Genomic DNA, 18887 nt, shown 5'->3' on the forward strand with positions numbered 1-18887 from the left:
TTTTAGGTTTTTTATGTTGCTTCAGTCTGCTCTTTGACATCACTTCAGCCCTCAAAATAGAACTTAACTGATGTACAGATTTCTGTGCTAGCATTTTGCACAGGAAGGAATTTCACACAACGCTACCAGTAATTTCCCTGACAGTACTCACAATCTGGAGCTATCAAATCCTTGAGCGAAAGCTCTTGTTTGCTGAGTGTAGACTAGGTTTTAAAGCAGATATCATTTATTTTGTACAATTAAAACAGCATAAAAAACCTAATGAAACTTGCACATAGTATGTTTGTGATAGCAAAAAAGAAAACAAGTTCATTCTCTGTTCAATTTCAGAAGTGTTCCTTTGTATGATCTGCTTTCTCCAAATAACACAGCATACTGAATCATAATGTGTCTGTAAAAAGTCAAATCTGAATTCATTAAGGAACTGCTTGGTAGAAGTTGGATCTTCTCTAAAGCACACTAAATTTCATTCTGCTGAAGGAACAAAATACAGTATAGGAAAAAAGAGAAAAGTCATAACATCAGTCTAGCATTTCTTAACCTAATTGTACCTAATTTAATGTCAATTATACTTGAAGTAATAAAGTGATAGTCAAAAGAGAAATGTTAGCAAAGAACGTAGTGACTCCACATCTATAGTCAATAGAATTAATGTTAGAAATTGTAAAACTAATTAAAAGTAGGAAGGTATAATAACCCCAAGGAACTGTGATCAAATGAGTGCTGAAAAAAGCAAATAGAAGGCAGACAATAATATTAATAATATTGTCTTTTAATAACCAAGTCATATCATAGATATGATTTGGCTGACTGTAGCTACGAAAGTACGAACATTAAATGAGCTAGTAGGATTTTCTCTTTGCTCTTCAGCAGCTTACAGTTAGCTCGCAGATGGCTTCTGTCTCAATTCAGTTTAATCCAATCAACTCACCTCACTCTGTCCTATACTCACCTATAAGAATGTTTTTTTGGGTGAAAAACAGCTGCTTCTTCCTGCTGATGTTGGCATACGGAATATAGCAACAGCACTTCCTTCCACTCATCATGTGTCCATGGCTCTCAAGGTCAAAACTGCTGAAACCAAGGTAAAGGGAATTGAGTTTGTTTAGTGTTGTATGTCACTGGATAGTATTTAGAGAATTAGACAGCTACTGTGGGGCTTGAAAGAGCTGTTGCTTTCATTCTTACAGATTGTTCTTCAATGTTCGCTTCCTAAAAAACAAAATTAAAGGGACGCTTTATACTATAGTGCTGGTAGGAAGTACTGCAAAGTACATCTTATAAAAAGGATTTCAAAATATGTGATATAGTTCCATTTATGAGCTATAATTCTTGGAAGGTTCTAATAAAATCCTACATTTGGTAACACCAGTGATTTCCTAAGATTCTTTCTCTAAGTCGCTTTAACATATAATAAATGACCCTGTAGTTTTTAACTAGTGTTTTTTGCTTATGAATACCTGAGGATTTAGAAAGGGAAAAAATAGTTCCAAAACCAAGAAGTATTCTGAGATTTAAAAAATACACATTTATATTTCAGTGGAAAGGTCAAATAAAAAAAATGAAGCAAAATGTGATACAACTGGAAAATTTTGAAAGGGTTTTCATTTTCACGTTACAAGCATTTCCTTAGCTTACTCGACTGAGCAAAGCATGCTATACCTACTATATCACTACATCCCTAACACAGGGGCTAAGAATATTCTGGGTACAAAGAGAAAAGTCCTGGACCTTTGGTGCCAATGAAGGTTTGTCACTGAGAGGCCAGGAATTCACCTACTGTAATTAGAGGTCAATGGGTCATCAGCTCACAGCCGTCCTTCAGCTCTGTGGTTTTCACTTCAGTCCTGTCTCACCACTTTTATTACAGTACAAATCTACATCTAGAGCAGATAAGGCATCAAGGAGGCAGTTGGTAGAGGAGGGGCAGCAGATTAAGGAGAATTACAGGAAATGTGCATCTGCTCAGAGCAATGGAATGAAAATGATTCCCCCCCAGAATGTGCCAAAGATTAAAATTCCAATGTTTAGAGATACTTTGAGGAGGGATGGAGGTAGCACAGCTGCCAAAAATGCATGTGACATTGTAGTCAATTAACAGTACAATGGCCATGGTGTACGCTGTGGAAAAGAATAGATCAAACGGGTTATTTGGCCAATTTTCATTTAGAATAAGATTAAAGGCAGTGGAAATGAGAAGGTTGTATTTATCTCTCAGACCAACCTGGCTGAAGAGATTAATTATTCTCAGTTTTTGCTTGGCTTTTTTTTGATGTAGGGAAAGAAGAAAAGAGTAAGACTGTCCTGGACATTTACTTGTTGACAAATATCAGTTTGTACAGGCATGATGGATTTCTCTCCTGTTACATTAGAAACTAAAGCTCCTTGATCTCTCTCCTTGTGGGAGATAGATGCACTCTTCAATATTTAGCACTTTACAATACTTAGCAATATAAAAATAAGTAGTTTGCTAAATTCAAAGTATCCATACTTCTGTCAGTGTCAGATGGTTCCATAAATATGTTATCTACCACACAACCATTCAAAGAACTAAGGCCAGAAGTGAATGTTTGAACGTTTGAGTGAAGCTTCATCCAGAGAGGTACCTAGTTTTGCTTTGAAGGATCTATTATTTCCAAAGGCGGTTTGTTCCATTGGCTAATTGCCTTTAAAGTTAAAAATGCCCTTCACACATCTTTCGAATTTGTCTAGCTGTAACTTGCAGCTGTTTACATCTTGTGGCTTTTCTGATAGATTAAAGAGCCCTTAAGTACCCGGTATTTTCTGCCTGCGAAGGTACTTATCCATCATAATCAAATCATCCCTCAGAGCTAAACAGATTGACCTCTTTAGGGCTGTAGTCCTAATGAATAAAAAAAACCAAACGCCATTTCTAGCCATTAGCTCCCTTTTGTGGCTCTTCTCTGCACCTTCTTAATTTCTTAATTTACTTTCAAAATTGCTGGCAGCAAATTGGATGCCACTTTGTCTTCCCAGTGCTGTGTTTTGAGGTGATACTTCTTTCTTATTTCTATTCATGTTCTCCCACCTTAAAATTCAAAGCTTTAAGGGCTTGTTTTGTGTCACAATATTGCAAGAGAAGCTCATAAAAAAGAGCTAATGCTCATCTACAGCCCTTCTCAGAATCACTGCCTCCTTGAATAATGGCTCCTTTTGCCAGTATGTAGCAAACTAAATCAAAATGGAAATTGTACTTTAGTGCTGGGTTATGTTTGACATTTTTCACTGCAATCTCACCTGCCAAATGAGTTTACTTTAAAAATGAGGACTTAAAAAAATATTATATACTTTTATTTTATTTTTTTCTTTATTAATTTTGAATCACTTGCCAAGAACATTATCCAACTTTATCCTTAAAATCCACAGCAATTATAAGGGCACTCAATAACCAGTTTTGATAAAAATTCTTGAATAAAAGCAAATAAATAAAGAGAGCAAGTTTCTTTCAAACTTTGCAAAATGGAAATGTTTTTTTGAAATTGGCAGTATTTTATACATTTGGGGTTTTCTTTCATTCCTTTAATCTTAGTTGTTCTCCAAATAATTCCACTTCCTTTTTAGTTATGAATATGCAGTTATTATTTCCCCTGCCTCAGTCTCTGTAACCAGCCTACACACACACGATTCCTTTTACCTTTCTTCAGAATTGAGTCCTCTTCCTCTATTAGTCATTACCTATTTCTTCTAAAATTCATTCCCACAGTAAATATGGTGTCACCATTCAAAGAGATAAACATTGGCTTCTTTTGCATTGCTGTAATGCTTCACTATATGCAGTCCATACTCTCTGCTTGCCATTCTGATACACTGAAAAATTGCATCCAGTCCCCTATATTTTACTACTCCATTTTTACAGGGCCACTTTTCATGGATTTACTTCTGAATGAATGCCTGTATATGGAATATTTAATCATCTTAGTCTTCATTTTTCCATTTTAAATTTATTTTTGATCAACATAGACAAGAAGTCCTGTAAAACATCAAAACTTCAAAACTCACTTGCTGTCAGCTCAATTCCATTGGTCTCAGGGGAAATTCAGCATGGGATCTTGTAGGGCACACAAAAATGTGCAGGCTTAGGTCCCATATCTACATGTCCAAGTGTATTTGCGTAATAATAGAATCACTATAGTAATTATGTTCCCCTTAGATCATTATTGCATGATGGATCATAGCTTGGAGATCTACAGAGGTTACCTGACCAGAGGAGTCAGGTAAACACACATTTCTAGTTTCAAATACTTGATAGCCAAGCTGAAGAAAGGGCAAGAAAATTTTAACTCATTACTTGTGCTGCACTTGGACTAAGAATTCATGCAATAGTCTACTAAAACAGAAACTAGAATGCTTCAACAGCAAAAAGCAAAATGTAGCCACAGATCCTTCCGTTGTAAAGCATCATGTAGCACAATAGTAAAGATGGACGATACGGAACCAGTAGCAATTCTCTCTACAGTCCCTGTTTTTCTCATGACTGCTTTCCAGCTATATTTTTTCAGAGGAAAGTAAAGAGTAGAAGATGCAGGATGGAGAGGATAGGCAGAGAAGAAAACAAAACAATTAAGAAAGAGTCTGGATTAAAAAAAATGGCCATTGAAAGGGGAAAGATACAAAGAAGTTAAGGAGGAAAGGAGAAATATGACATGATAAAGCACTAGCTACAGGGAGAAAATACAAGACAATCTGGAATCTATGGAAAAGAAAAAACTGATTTTACTGGCCAATCTACTGACTGTAGTAAACATCTCCAGTTTCATGTTCTTAAGCAAGCACACAATACTGCCAAAGCAGTTGCTCAACTTCGATGCGTAGAGATGACTAGTCCTGATGTCCCATGTTTCCCTTTAAAAAAATAAAAGCCCAGATAAACACCTGGAATGCCATTATATCGTCATAGAAAAACAGAAAGTAAAGTATTCTGCATTAGCAAGACTATTATGATTATGAAAACATATTCACCTTCAAAACATAATTTTGCATTATACCTGTAGGAATGAATACAAGTCCTAGGGTCTGCATAATTCAGGAAACCAGTTTAGAAGACTGGAGATAAGTGATCAGAGATATGTTCCCTTGAAAGGATTTCAAGGCATTTTATGAACTTTATTAGGTGAAAGCTCACAGGTTTTTCTCTTGTTGCAGTGCTTCTGAAGCTTCAGTTTAGAAATGAAGACACTGAAATGGAATGAAAGAAATAATGAAACCGAAGTATCTTAGGAAATATACATTCCTTGTATAATTCTGTAGTGTTTCTCTTTGCTTAAAGACACAGTATTTGATCATAAAATAGTGGTTGTTTTATGAAACTCATATGTTTAGGGGTATTTTTTCAATTTGGAGTTGGATTTTATTTAGAATTAATTCATAACCACTTGAACTTTGAAAAATATTTAACGGGTATGCCTCATTACACATTTAGGTTGTCTACATCCTTACCTTTGGAAGTAAGCACTAGAGTGATGTTTTCTAGAGACTGGGAAACTTAACAGTTGCTGCTTTGCAATTTTTTACATTTTATTTGTATACAGTTTGAACATACTTACAAGGATGGAATTTCTTTTAAGTTAAAAACTAGGCTAAAAGTAGGTTAAAAACTAGTTAAGCATCTGGATGATCTTAAACTCTCAAGGTCTCCTGTGTAATAACTGTCAAGAAATGTGCTTCTCATTTGCTGAACACTTATAAATTCAATAAAAAGTGTATGATAAAACTAAAGAACCATGCATTATAACCACACATTAGGAGCTGAAATATACCAAAGAGCCTTTAGCAACTCTTACGTAATTGGCAACAGCAAGAATTATGTCTAAATGCTTTGTTTTCTAAATTGTTATTTTTTTCACTTTGTGACTGATAGAAAGCTGGAATTATTTTCTGACAATTATGTACCTAATTGGCATTAGGTTTTACTGTCTTCTTCCCTATTGCAGGTTGTTCTGGTGAACCTGTTGATATGCATGGTGGTTTTCTACACTGTGTACTATGTGGTCCTGTCTGTGTGTTTCGCAGCATTCAAGTAAGTTTTCCTTGCCTTTAGTCTAATATGACATCATACTACAACGGGATACAATGGGTAGAGCCATGACCCTGTAGAGGAGGCATCCAGACTGGCATCCAGTCCCAGTTACCCAGTTATCCTGTGAACACATTTTTAAAATTCAGTTGAATTGTTGTGACTGAACCTTCGTTCAAGTGCACAAATTGGCAAACGGAGACCAAAACTAATATAAAATGTTGGTTCTAATCTGCTTCCTTGCACTTGCACCATGCAAATAAGTGAACATAAGAGCAAAGATGACATTAAAAAAGGAATAGAAAGATTTTAGAGTTGATAAAAAAGCCAAATTATATTCCCTTAGGAAGGTGATTAGCATGTATAGTGCCAGATATGTCTCAAATAAAAGTGGAGATCATGGACACTGTGTGCAAGTGCAAGATCACAACACACAATGGAAGGCAGAGAGTTTGTAAAAGCTGAGCATTCCATTTGAAATTGTATTTAAAAACAGCAGTAATGTGTCATATAATCACTAAGGCTTTATTGAAAAGCTCTGGTTAAATGTATTCCTTCTATTTCCACAGGATTAAAATGTTGGATGGTTTGGCACCTTTTGATTTTAAGACAAATCCCTCATGGATTAACCCATATTATTTAGGTAACCGAAGTTTGTTTCTCTCCTTTTTTCCCAGCCAAGAAATCTGCTTGTAAATCTTGTCTTCCTTATGGACAGTATTTTAAAAAGTGTTTTAGTAATATCAAAGATTTCTGTATTTTAACCAGCCTGCATTTAAATGCTTATTCATCTTCCCTGCACTTCTCATTTATGTATTGCTACTTATCATTCAAGTAATTGTTAGGCTTTTCCTTGAGTTGTTCTTCTGATCTTGCAACATCTGAAGCGAACGTGCTGCTTTGGTAGGGTGCTTCATTTTCACTGCAGAACAATTACCTATTCTCTGCAAAGTTCCTCCACAAAGTTGTTGAATTTTCGTACTGCATCAAATTTCTCATGAACCATATTGGATCCAGATCTGAATAATAAGTCACATTTGACTAATGGAAATCTTGCTTTAGTAATGCCCGAAGACAGTGTGCATTAAAATTTCAGGGTTTGATTGTAGCTCAATTCTAATACAAACTCCTGCATTTTTGTCTGAATGTCTCAAAATGTCTTCTTTTTCCTAAACTGTCATTCCTACATGAATAGATGGAATTTTACTGGATTTATAATCTCTTTTGCAAAAGCAAACCACATAATCTGTCACTAAAGTAAGTAAAGCTCAAAAGTAAACTGGTTAGTTCATCAGGTTAAAAAGAGTAATAAAAATGCCTGGATACTTGTACAGTGTCAATACTGATTTCAGATGAAAAAAAGAGCATTTCAGTTGCAGCAATGGAAAAGAAAATTAAATCATATTCCATTAGAATTACTTTTCTGGTCCCTGTATCTCAATATGATTTTTTCTCCCAAAAAATTATATCAGCTAGTTTGATGCAACATGTTTATATGCCAAAGACAGAACCCTATCATGCAACTGGTTAGTGGTCCACCCTCTTTTCTGTCCACCCAATGAAATAACATGGCAGAGCAAAACGTAACAGGATCTTTTTAAAGTCTGTGGGCACTGAGGCAGAACAAAGGTCTCTGAATGACGTTGCAAATGAGAATTAGTTTACTTGGGAGTCACACTCGTGCCTGTTAAAAACAGAATTATGTCTTTAAAAGATAACCTCAAAATAAAAATGGAAGTCAGCTCAGAACTGAAGTATCATTACTGGCCCAGTTTTGTAAAAAAATTTACAGAGCATCTGTCTACATTAAGCATGCTTTCTAAATTATAAAATGATTGGCATAATTTAAAGGGATGCTATCATCATGAAATATAATAAACTAAAAATACTAAAATGCATTATCAAACATTAAATTTTTTGAAGTGTTATTTACCCCTTGTCTAACTACATGTGGTTTTCCAGTTACATTTTTCTTATTTTTTACATTTTTTTAAGCTGTTGGGTGAAAGATCCATATCACAGTAGGAAATGATTGACCCTATAAAGAAAAGAATAAAATTGAAAGGCACAAAATGCTACCAAATGTATTTATTAAATACAGTGGAAAAAATAGTGACGGTCTCTCTACTCTCAGCTACAGATATTACATTACTGCAACAGTAAAAAAATAAATAATTCCATTAAAAATGTGACTTTTATATGCCCATGTACTTAAAAAGAAGAGCAAAATGCATTTAGAGGGAAAAATATATGAATTACAAATGCACTGTTGTGTATTCCTGTACATTCATTTTCTGTACATTCATTTGTGTGCAGAAATACAATTCCTGTTGTTTGGGAACTCAGGACTACAGCTAGAAAACACGTCATGCATTTTCCGTTCAGCCCCCTGCTATCCCAGGTATCCACCAAGCATAAAGTCAAACTTTGACCTAAAAGCGACTATTTTTGATCCCGTTACCCCTAATAGCAAGTAAAGAAGCAGACAGCTAAGCACCACCCCATTGCTGTGTTGAAGAATATATCACATCAAATGTCGCGATGAGTTTCCTCACGCTTCTTCCCAGGGTAGCTGACCTGTGCCTCCCAAGCGACTTTCCGGCCCACAAGGGGGTCATGGCTTGCCCCTGCCATTGCTTTTGCAGACCCCCCTGTCAGGGGAGGTGGCCAGCACAGGCTGGTGGCACAGCACGGCTCGGCACGCTCCAGAGAAAGCACCAGGGAACAGAAATGCACCATTTCATCACTGAGAGAAGGAATTTTCTTGATCAGACAACTTTCATAGCCTCTTTTGGCAGCATAGTTTAGTTATTATCACTTTGCCAGTAATCCCCATTCCTGGTTTAACGCAGCACAAAGCTAGCTGCTGAGCGTCAGGCGGAGTGACAGCACGGTAGCTGTGTCAGCCTTGCTATCAGCGCTGAGAAAAGCCAGGCTCCTGGTTGTACGGATCGTGAGATCCATACAGATGGATGGCCTCTGCTCACCTGGTAGGGTCCCTGCTCTATCTCACCTTGCAAGTCTTGTCTTTAAACTGTTCTGATATGTATATATACACACACACACTAACAGATATATAAACATATATGTATTTTCATATATATTTTTCATTTAATGCAATGAAGTGCAGAGGGAGAAAGCTATGAAGTTTCTCACTAAACATAACCCCTTAACCACCCAATTCTATTTTGGATGGGAAAAACTTGATCAGTGTCAGTACCAACCAAATCTATTTGGCACTATATGCAAAAAATGCAGGTGGTCCGTAAGTAAAATTTTCACATTCCCCTCCAGGCTATATGAACTGGCCAAAATCTGGCTAATCCTCATGTTTTTCCATAAAATACACAACATTTTAAAGTCTATAGGTAAATCAGGACAACCCATGCAGATGTCTGTGGCAAAATTAGAATTTAACTTTATAACAAAACATTAGTATAATATTTAATCTTGTAAAACATAGTTTTAATAACTATCTCAGGCTTTTTAATTTCCAATTGCTATTATTTTGAATGTAAGAAAAATGCCTTTTGAAACTGTGTTTGCTGTAAGTATCCTATTTCCATTTACAGTTCTTGTGATATCATTGGAAATTACTTTCTTCATTTGTGGTCTGCTGTTTGCCCTGGTTGTGGAAGAGTGGGTTTGGGATTATGCTGTAACAGTTACTATTATTCATATTGCCATAACTTCAGTCGGTAAGTAGGTTTACTGCTAAGTATATACATAGTATCACAAATTGAAGGACCAATCAACTGTGATTCATGAACTGTATCACTGGATCAACTTTATCATTTAACCAATTTAAAGCTAAATAAATACGTATCTCTAATTTCCATCCATTTGATTCATGCACGTATTTAAATCCTGCTATTGAAAATTCAATTCTGTTTTTGTTGCAGAATTTTAAAATTGTATTTTCTTATAAAAAAATCAGAGTTTTACAGTTCATATCAAACAGATCCAGCCTAGATACAATTTCAGCATCTGGGAGGTGTGTTTTTCTCTAAAACAAGAAATTAATAGTTGTCCATGTCCTGACACTTTAAGATCTACTCATTAACACTTCAACCCTAGTTCAGAGTAAAAATAAGGCTTGCTTCAGCAAAGCCAATTCAAAGTTTTTAGATTAGATCATTTGAACTAAATCTCCTTGAGGAAAATAAAGCATTTTTGCCATCGAAGCCTCCTTTTTTCCCTGAAACTCTTCCCCTCAAAGGAAAGAAAAGGAAAAGAACTGGCTGTTGTAAATGAGACTCATCATCACTTTTTGCCAGCACCTGGTAACCTGCTCCCTCTTCTCATGCTGTTTAGCAGAATGCTGCTACGGCTGATTAGGAAATATGTTTTAACCTCACCCTTGCCAGAGCCCATTTGGGGATTCTTTTCTCCTATAACAATGAACTTAGGGTTTTTTTTTAATTTTAGAATTTAGAAATAGGAAAAATAGAACTGAAAAATTAGGACTCCCTCCCTAGTATATAATAATTCACCTTCCATTTTCCAATGCTTTGTCCATTTGTCTTTTAGCACTGTATATAGACGGGGATTCCCCAGTTCCCACAAAAAGTTAAGCCAGAGACCAATAGAGACTTCATCTTAAAAAATTAAGCATAATTTCTCATCTACTGAATTTGATTTCCTGGGATTTAAACTACTGTTATTCCTTATGAATGATGTTTGCATTTAAATCAAGGAATTTACAAAAGCTACAACAAAACTTACTTCGTATATAATTTATATCATAGAATCATAGAATGATTCAGGTTCGCAGGGACCTTAAAGATCATCTAGTTCCAAGTCCCCTGCCCTGGGCAGGGACACCTCCCACCAGACCAGGCTGCTCAAAGCCCCATCCAGCCTGGCCTTGAACACCTCCAGGGATGGGGCATCCACAGCTTCTCTGGGCAACCTGTTCCAGTGCCTCGCCACCCTCACAGTAATGAATTTCTTCCTAATATCCAATCTAAATCTACTCTCCTTCAGTTTGAAACCACTACCCCTCGTCCTATCATTACACTCCCTAATAAAGAGTTCCTCCCCATCCTTCTTGTAGGCCCCCTTTAGGTACTGGAAGGCCACTATAAGGTCTCCCCACAACCTTCTGTTCTCCAGGCTGAAGAACCCCAACTCTCTCAGCCTGTCTTCATAGGAGAGGTGCTCCAGCCTCTGATCATCTTCGTGGCCCTCCGCTGGACCTGTTCCAACAGGTCTGTGTCCTTGTGCTGAGATGATGCATTTTGATGTCCAAACAACCCCAGATTTGTTATTGTTTCCTTCAGATGGCCAACCAAAGCTCTGCTGGCAGGCTCTGAGCTACCAGCATATTCAGTGTGCCTCACAGCTCACTTTACTACCTCTACAGTCCTGTCAGCCTTTTTGGTTTGTTATTTTTTTTTGGGGTGGGGGGCCATATTGGGTCATATAATTGCCCTGCAGTTGATCCTACAGTGGGGATGTGGGTTGGCTTGCATGAGGGCAAGGGCGAGTACCTGAAGCAGGAGAGAGGGTGCTGTGCATCAGTGCAAACTTGCAGCCTGTGGCCCCAGCCCGTCTGTCGTGTGCTGTACCACCCATTAAACTGAAAATGTCAGGCAGCTTGATTTATTTGGATTGCAGCAGTATGTAGGCACTCTACCAGGGGATCAGTGTCTCTGTTGTGCTAAACCACGTACAGGTAAGTAATAAAAAAGGCAGTTCTTCCGCAGAGAGTCTAAGAACTCCATTTAGCACACACTTACTAGGTTTAAGAGTTGCCTTCCAGTGGGATCACTCAGCAGGCTAAGGTTAATGGTATGGCTAAGTGTCTGAATGACAGGACCTAAATATGCATTTTCAATTTCAATAAATGTAAAATACATAATGTATGAAACATAACTATCCCCATCCTTATTGTTTAAAAATTTACATTTCTCCTTTTCTATTCCTTGCAGTTATGTCTGAATTCCCCCTGATGTTACACTGGTGGCTGGCATTAGGTATACTTACATTCTTTAAAGTTTAAATTGTTATACTCTCTGTAGAAAATTGGTATTTACAGCATGAATTGTTTCTATTAAATATCTGTTATTTTACTAATTTGAGAAATGTCAACATTTGAAGAAGAAATATCTGCTTTTCATTTATACTTCTTTAATGACACAGACAAGTAACACTGGGCTAACATTTGCCTTGCCTTAAAAAAATCTTTTTTAAGACCAGAATGTACTCAGCTTATGTTAATCTTTCTAACAGCAGATACACTCATGTTCTTGAAATAAACCATGATTAAGTCCTGACTAATCAAACTATCTCACTTAATTCAGGTGTCACAAAGACAGTTGTCCACACTAGTCTTCCTTGGTATCCTTTATAATCAATGGAAAGAAACAGGCACCTTCAGAGGCAATTTTTATAAACACCATGCATAGGCACTTATGATAGATGAGATAAATCCCAGTCATCGCATTTCCTTAGAGTGAACGGCAAACTTACACTTCTGAATGTTTAATTTTCTGTAAAATTAAAAGCATAGCTTTGTACTCGATCATATTATCTTGAAAAATAGTTAATAGAAAGTGACTGGCTTCTGTTCTTTCTTGTGTGATAACAAGGATCGACAGCTGCAGTAAATTCCTAAACGATGGGGATGGGCAAATAAATTCCCTGTCCTGCAACTGGTTTTGCATCAGCAGCTGCTGGACCTGATATCCTTGTAGGTAGTTAAAGCCTTGGGCAAAATGTTTAAGTGGGCAGACTACTTTTAAAAAATTGAAGATAAAAGCAATGTCTGGTTAAAATTTTATCATAACATTTGTATTCCACTATAAAAATTAATGTAAAACAGCCATATATTTTCTTTCAGGATCTGGAGTAATTTCAATGATTTGTGGAGGACAGATTTTGGCATACTGCTTGTTCAAAGACAACTTCATTTACCCGATTCTGGATGATTTTTGAAAAGGAAAATTAGAACTTGCCTTTATATTTATATGAATTCCATTGTTTCATTAACAATGTAATTAAAATGAAGCTTGCAATTGTCTAATTCTAAGGCTAATATTTAGCTTGCCAGACCTCTTGTATCTTACATTTGCAATGTCAATGTCATCACTTTTAGCTGTTGTATGTAATAACTTTTAGGTTTCGTATGTACATTTTCCAGTAAGCAAATAATTAGACCTACTGTCTCTTTTTAAAAAAGAAATAAACCATAAGAAGGATAAGAGCAATGATGCAACATTCTTACAAAATCCTGCAAGGAAAAGGAAAAAACAGATTTGAATTTAATGTTTTTCGGAGTGCTTGTTCTCTGTTGCATTTTCTGAAATGCTGACTCTAATTTGGGCTCACCTCTCACAAGCGTTGCAAAACTTTAAAGTCACTCTATCTGGCATCAACCCCTGAAGGTTTAAAGAAGTCCTTCCTGGCAAATGCCTGGCAAAGAAGGATCTGTGAGCAGCACATAGCTCTGCATCTCTTCCCATCTTAAAACTTTCACCTAGAAGCCGCCCAAGGCAACAGGAGGAAGACGTACAATCCCCAGTGTTTGGTTGACCCCCTTGCTTCCAGGGATGCTACAGACAAATGCTTTCCACAAATAGCTTCAGGCTGTTCTCTCTTTCGCTAATGATCCACTTGCGGTCTGGCTGTGCTGGAAGAGGAAAGGCAAATGCTACAGCCAGCCATTTTTTTTACATATCCCTTTCTCCCTCCCTCAGCTTCACATGGCCAATGCCGAAGTGCGAGTCTATGGGTAGTGGTAATTAAAAAACAGCAAACAGACCACAGCAGTAGCTTCAAGTAACTCTTTATCTCTTTAACCATATTAAAGTTGTGACAGCAAAATTGCTAGAAGGCAACTTCATCTTAAATAAGATGCTAGTGATCGGATTTCAACTGCAGTTTGCTTAGAAGAGCAAGACTGGTTTGCTGTTTGCACAGGAATGCTAAATATTGCATTTGCCTTAATCCTACTCAACAGATGAAGAATCTGCGTCTGAAGAATCTGCCCTCTGTTGATCTAATCAAACATCTTAAAACTTATTGCAAGTTTTACAATTTTTAATTAAGTTTCAATACTGAAAGTACCTATACGGTGAGAAGCACGTTTCAGAAGACTCCCAAAAAAATGAGCTTGTCTCTCAGGAATGACAGATACATAAGTCATTTTAGAGACAAACCAGGTATGTAAATCCATAGCATTGAATAGACATAGACTTTACAAGTTGTTCAGCATAATATGCTGGGTACTGAAGTCAGCAGAGATAACTCCAGAGGTGAATTAACAGTCCTGCACCAATCACTGGTCTGAACCATGGATCATCTTTAGTTTGACGGATTTGTATCTCCATAAACATTAGCATACAGATAAATGACTGGTATTATGAGTTTGAAAACCATTTGCACATTTTTTCCAGATTTGTTTCAGTTCTGAACTATAAAAATGTATGGGAAGGAAGTACCATCTAATGTAAATTCATACCTCTGTCCTCATCCTCACGCAGTTAGTGTGTGTAGGTAGTGTGCCATGTGGCAGAACATGAGTGGATTAGATATAAAGTTAATCCACGGGTGGAACAAGTTTCTATTTTTAACCTGACAGGATTTTCCTCTACTCATGTCAGCCCCGCTGCAGCTTATAGTAGCTCTGTTGTCTAGTCTTGACGTTTTCGATTTTTGTTTTCTATTTAAAATCTTAAATCACCAGCAAGAGATACCTTCAGAACAATATGAAGAGTGCTTTAGTCCCCGTATTTCTCCCACGCATGCACAACTAGGCCAGTGCTAGAAAAATCATCACAGCAAGAACTCTATTGAGGATTAAAAGCCTTAGTCCAGCTATTAAAGAATCATTAGCTTTTTGCATTAGCTTCTGATTTGGAATAGTGAGACAATTTCAACATTATTTGTTATTATTTTTCCATCGCTTTTATGTTGAGCTGTAATGATAAATATTGCACAAAATCTTTAAAGTGCAGACAAAGTTCATGTTACACAAATAAATATTTATCATGTAAGCAATATGAGCTATATATGTGTGGGCTATATATGTATGGTTAGAAGCTTTCAGAGCTAATACCTAATACTGTGTGATTTCTACCTGATACACCAAACCAGTACTTTTGAATATGACAAACCTGTCTGTTTCTGGAACAATAATAAAGTGACCCACTTGAGCAATTTGCACGTGACTAATTGATAACAGTGAAGACACAGGTGGGAAAGAAGAGCTGTTGGAGGAAAAGAAGGGTGCGGTGTATGTTTCACAACAGACTTGCCAAAGACAAGAAAAGACCGCTACAGAGAGCAGAAGGAAAACAGAGAAAAACAGCAACAGGGACACGTGTTTGAAAAAAAGGCACAATGAAAGCAAGAAATGAGAAGACAGAAATGGACAAGATCAGTGAAAGAACAAAAAATCTGCGGACTGAACTTGCAGCACTGGAGTCTCACGACATGACACCTGTATGCCATTTGTATGCCACAATCTCTGCCATTAGTATGCTGCAATCTGTTTTTCTGCTGCTGTATGTATGACTCTAGGAAAGATGGTCCCAACATCCATAGTTCCACCACAACCTGTGATGTTATGCCTGCAGCTCCTCTCCCAGGATTTTCAGAATTCTTTGCTCTCTGACTCAACCAGGCATAGGAATATTGTCTAATCTAGTTGGTGTGGGCTTGCCATTAAGTTATTTAACCCCTTGTGATACAGTCTAGTAGTCACGAGTTTGCGCAGGTGTCTGGGGGGTTGTAGACAGTCTAGAAAACATTACAAGCAGATGGAGACTTTATCCACTTCCAGGCAGAGTTTGCAGGGAAGAAGGTTAAAAGTTGGAAATGTTCAGTAGAGAAATCAATGGAACAGTACACAAATGCCATACTTTAATAATACCATAGAGTCATTTTAAGCTTTTCTTTTTCAGAGGCAAGAAACTCCTTTTTCATCATTTCCCACCACCTACTGAGAGAGATTATAGTTGTCCTCAAGTCAGCCCTCTCTCTAAATGACTCTGCATTCATTGTTGTTCCAAATGGTGAAGTGTATTACGTGTAACAAAGAACATGAGTGAAATGCATGTTTGCTGGAGACTAAGCATGGTTCCTGGGCTAATAGCACTGCCTTCAATGAAACGTCAAAGTGTAAACCAATTCATAAAGTTGTTCTGGGACCAATGAACTAACTCAAACATGTAAAGCCAACCATATGGAATAGTTTGATACACAGACAGTGTAATGATTTTTAGTTGGCATTTTCATAAAAATATAGATTTAAATACTTATAATTTCCCAGTGAAGTAAAGAGTTAGTTATTCAAACTAAGCCTGTCATTTTTCCCGCTCTGTAAACATTTCCAGCTCTTTTGTATCCACTTAAAAAAGCAAGCAAAACAAAACCCGACAATACTCATTATTTCTGTATTCCTAAAAATACCAACCACTGCTGCACCAATAAATACACAAAACACAGTATGAATAATACTAGATCACCAGCAATGGGTAGATGAATCACCTGACTGCAGTCTCCTACGTTGAATATTCATGCAGAAGATTCCTACGGCCCACAGACTCTTGGCTAGAAATACCCATCGTGACCGAGTGAGCTTTGTAAAACGGAGAAAAGGTGTGAAAGTTTTACACATTCTTCATTCCCTCATCGGACATGTATGTTGTCACAGCATAAAGTTAGATCCTTGTTAATCTCCACAGGTATTTAAAGCTTTATTTAAATATTTTGTATCTTCCAAATGTGACTTACTGAGAATATTTATTTCTTGGCTTAAGATCCTGTGTAATGATCCATCTGCTCGGTAATGGCTAATACCCTAATCTCTCCTTTTTGTGAGCTAATCACAGCCCCAGACAGCATGCACTCTCTTATTAGATGTCAGAGAGGATAAAGGTCTTAGGAATAGTTATAAAATTTGATGAAGTAATTAATACCTTTTATTATTGGCTTTAAACCTTTTAGTATGAAGCCACGATTTTAAGGTGCAGGCCCATGTTCCAGCCTCTCCCTTGCTCAGGGAGAATGATATGAATCCTTTTAGAGTGGTGAATCCCACTTCAGACACACTAGGATAACTATGCCTGTGTCGTAGGGCAGGCATGGTCCGTGATGGACTTATATCCTGCTCCATCCATTCTCCAGTTCAGGGGACCAAACGAATACCTTGCAGTGGTCTCCCAGTTCATACACTCAGGCTTACTCTGCAAAGGAGGGTAAAAGAAGGGAAAGATGTGTGCTTGGATGTCATCCTGACATGCAGTTGTAGCACGGCATTGAGTTGGGCTGGGAATGTGGGGAGCGACACTACAACAGCAACTATGGACAACCAATCTTTTAAGGTTGCTTACCCCTAGAAAACACTTGCAATCAAATATAGGGATGGTGATTGAAACTGAAGCCTGTAAGAAATATGCAAAGGTACTTTCAGTCTCCTGCTGTCATTGTCCTAAATCAAAGATAGTCACAGCCTGGCCATTACTGTTCTGTATTTTCCAATGAAAATAAATCCTAATGTGAGATTATTTGCTATGGATTTGTAAAGTGATTTGTAAACAAAGGGTCTGCTCCTGCTTCCAACAGCAAAGATCCCGTTATCTCTGTTGGAGCAATATCTATAAAAGGACCACTCACATGTACCAAGACCCTCTCTCAGAGTGATCTTGTCACCAGATTTTCAGCAGCAAAATAAGTGCTTAAATAAAACAAGGGCGATGGCAAAATGCTCAAATACATTAAGAATTACAAATTTCCTAGCTGTCTTCAGACACATTTGCACTGAAATTGCATCTACATCAGTGGCTTTCAAAATACACTGAAAAAGTGCTTTGATTCACTTCATAAACATTGATGGGGGTGTACAGAAAAGTACCTTTAAAAAGGACAAAAAAGATCAATGTGTTTGATATTTCATATGGCATTAACTGAAAAAAATTGTAGATATTAGCCAAATGGCATGAGCAAATTCAAAAGCAAATCATATTTACATTTATTTGAATTTGGTATTTAAAATTAATCTGAATTCTAAGGAATTGTTTTAACCCTACTTCACTGGAAAATTTTAGGGTATCCTGCAAAAGTGGGGAGTATTTCTTTGTACACTCCCAGGAGAGAGAAGGGCAGGCAGTGAGTGGCAAGGGTGGAGGGAAGAGGGTATTTCAAGACTGTAGCTACGTTTCAAGAATGAAAGAGAATTTACAGGATATGAACCAGCTTACCTAGCTGGGAGCGATTTTCTGTTCTAATGGGAGATGCACTGGTAACTGGGTCCTGGCAAAATTTTTCAGTACATCGTTTATACAAAAAAATTCATTTTAAGACAGCCAAAACCATCTGTCAACACAGTTAATTGAGTTTTGCTTGAAAAAAGAAAAAAGGCGAAGAGTGTCAATGCCCGTTCATTTCAGTCTCATTAGGTCTCAGTTGTTCAGGCTGGACTCACCAGGGTACCAACAAGAAGAGAATGAGAGGGCTGCAATGACAGTGGATACTGTCATTGACAGGATGAGGGGTAATGGTTTTAAACTGAAAGAGGGGAGATTTAGATTAGATATTAGGAAGAAATTCTTTAGGGTGAGGGTGGCAAGGCATTGGAACAGGTTGCCCAGAGAAGCTGCGGATGTCCCATCCCTGGAAGTGTTCAAGGCCAGGCTGGATGGGGCTTTGAGCAGCCTGGTCTGGTGGGAGGTGCCCCTGCCCAGGACAGGGGGTTGGAACTAGATGATCTTTAAGGTTCCTTCTAACCTGAACCATTCTATGATTCCGTGATTCAGATCTAAAGCCATAAACTCCCTAGATCCAATTCATCAATTATTTGGTGTGTCATATCTTCCAGCAGCCTTTTAAGCGTGAACCCCTTGCTTTA

The 18887-nt window shown here is 37.4% G+C and overlaps 1 protein-coding gene across 1 annotated transcript; it reads left to right on the forward strand.

Moving 5' to 3' along the window:
- The first annotated feature begins 1052 nt into the window (after positions 1–1052).
- Positions 1053–12973, forward strand: TMEM244 (transmembrane protein 244). The gene is made up of 6 exons (XM_074578453.1): positions 1053–1085; positions 5952–6037; positions 6604–6677; positions 9607–9732; positions 11968–12012; positions 12879–12973. Exons 1-6 carry the CDS (start codon positions 1053–1055, stop codon positions 12971–12973), a joined length of 459 nt encoding a protein of 152 aa, XP_074434554.1.
- The last annotated feature ends 5914 nt before the right edge of the window (positions 12974–18887 follow it).

The sequence above is a fragment of the Larus michahellis genome, chromosome 3 (assembly GCF_964199755.1).
Source record: "Larus michahellis chromosome 3, bLarMic1.1, whole genome shotgun sequence".
In the NCBI taxonomy this organism is placed as follows: Eukaryota; Metazoa; Chordata; class Aves; order Charadriiformes; family Laridae; genus Larus; species Larus michahellis.

What these genes read in the sequence shown, in the direction of transcription:
- TMEM244 (XM_074578453.1), top strand. Translation starts at nt 1,053, where the DNA reads ATGGCTCTCAAGGTCAAAACTGCTGAAACCAAG. An exon ending in TCAAAACTGCTGAAACCAAG is followed by an intron (nt 1,086 to 5,951) that starts GTAAAGGGAATT and finishes TCCCTATTGCAG; the next exon opens with GTTGTTCTGGTGAACCTGTT. An exon ending in GATTAACCCATATTATTTAG is followed by an intron (nt 6,678 to 9,606) that starts GTAACCGAAGTT and finishes TTCCATTTACAG; the next exon opens with TTCTTGTGATATCATTGGAA.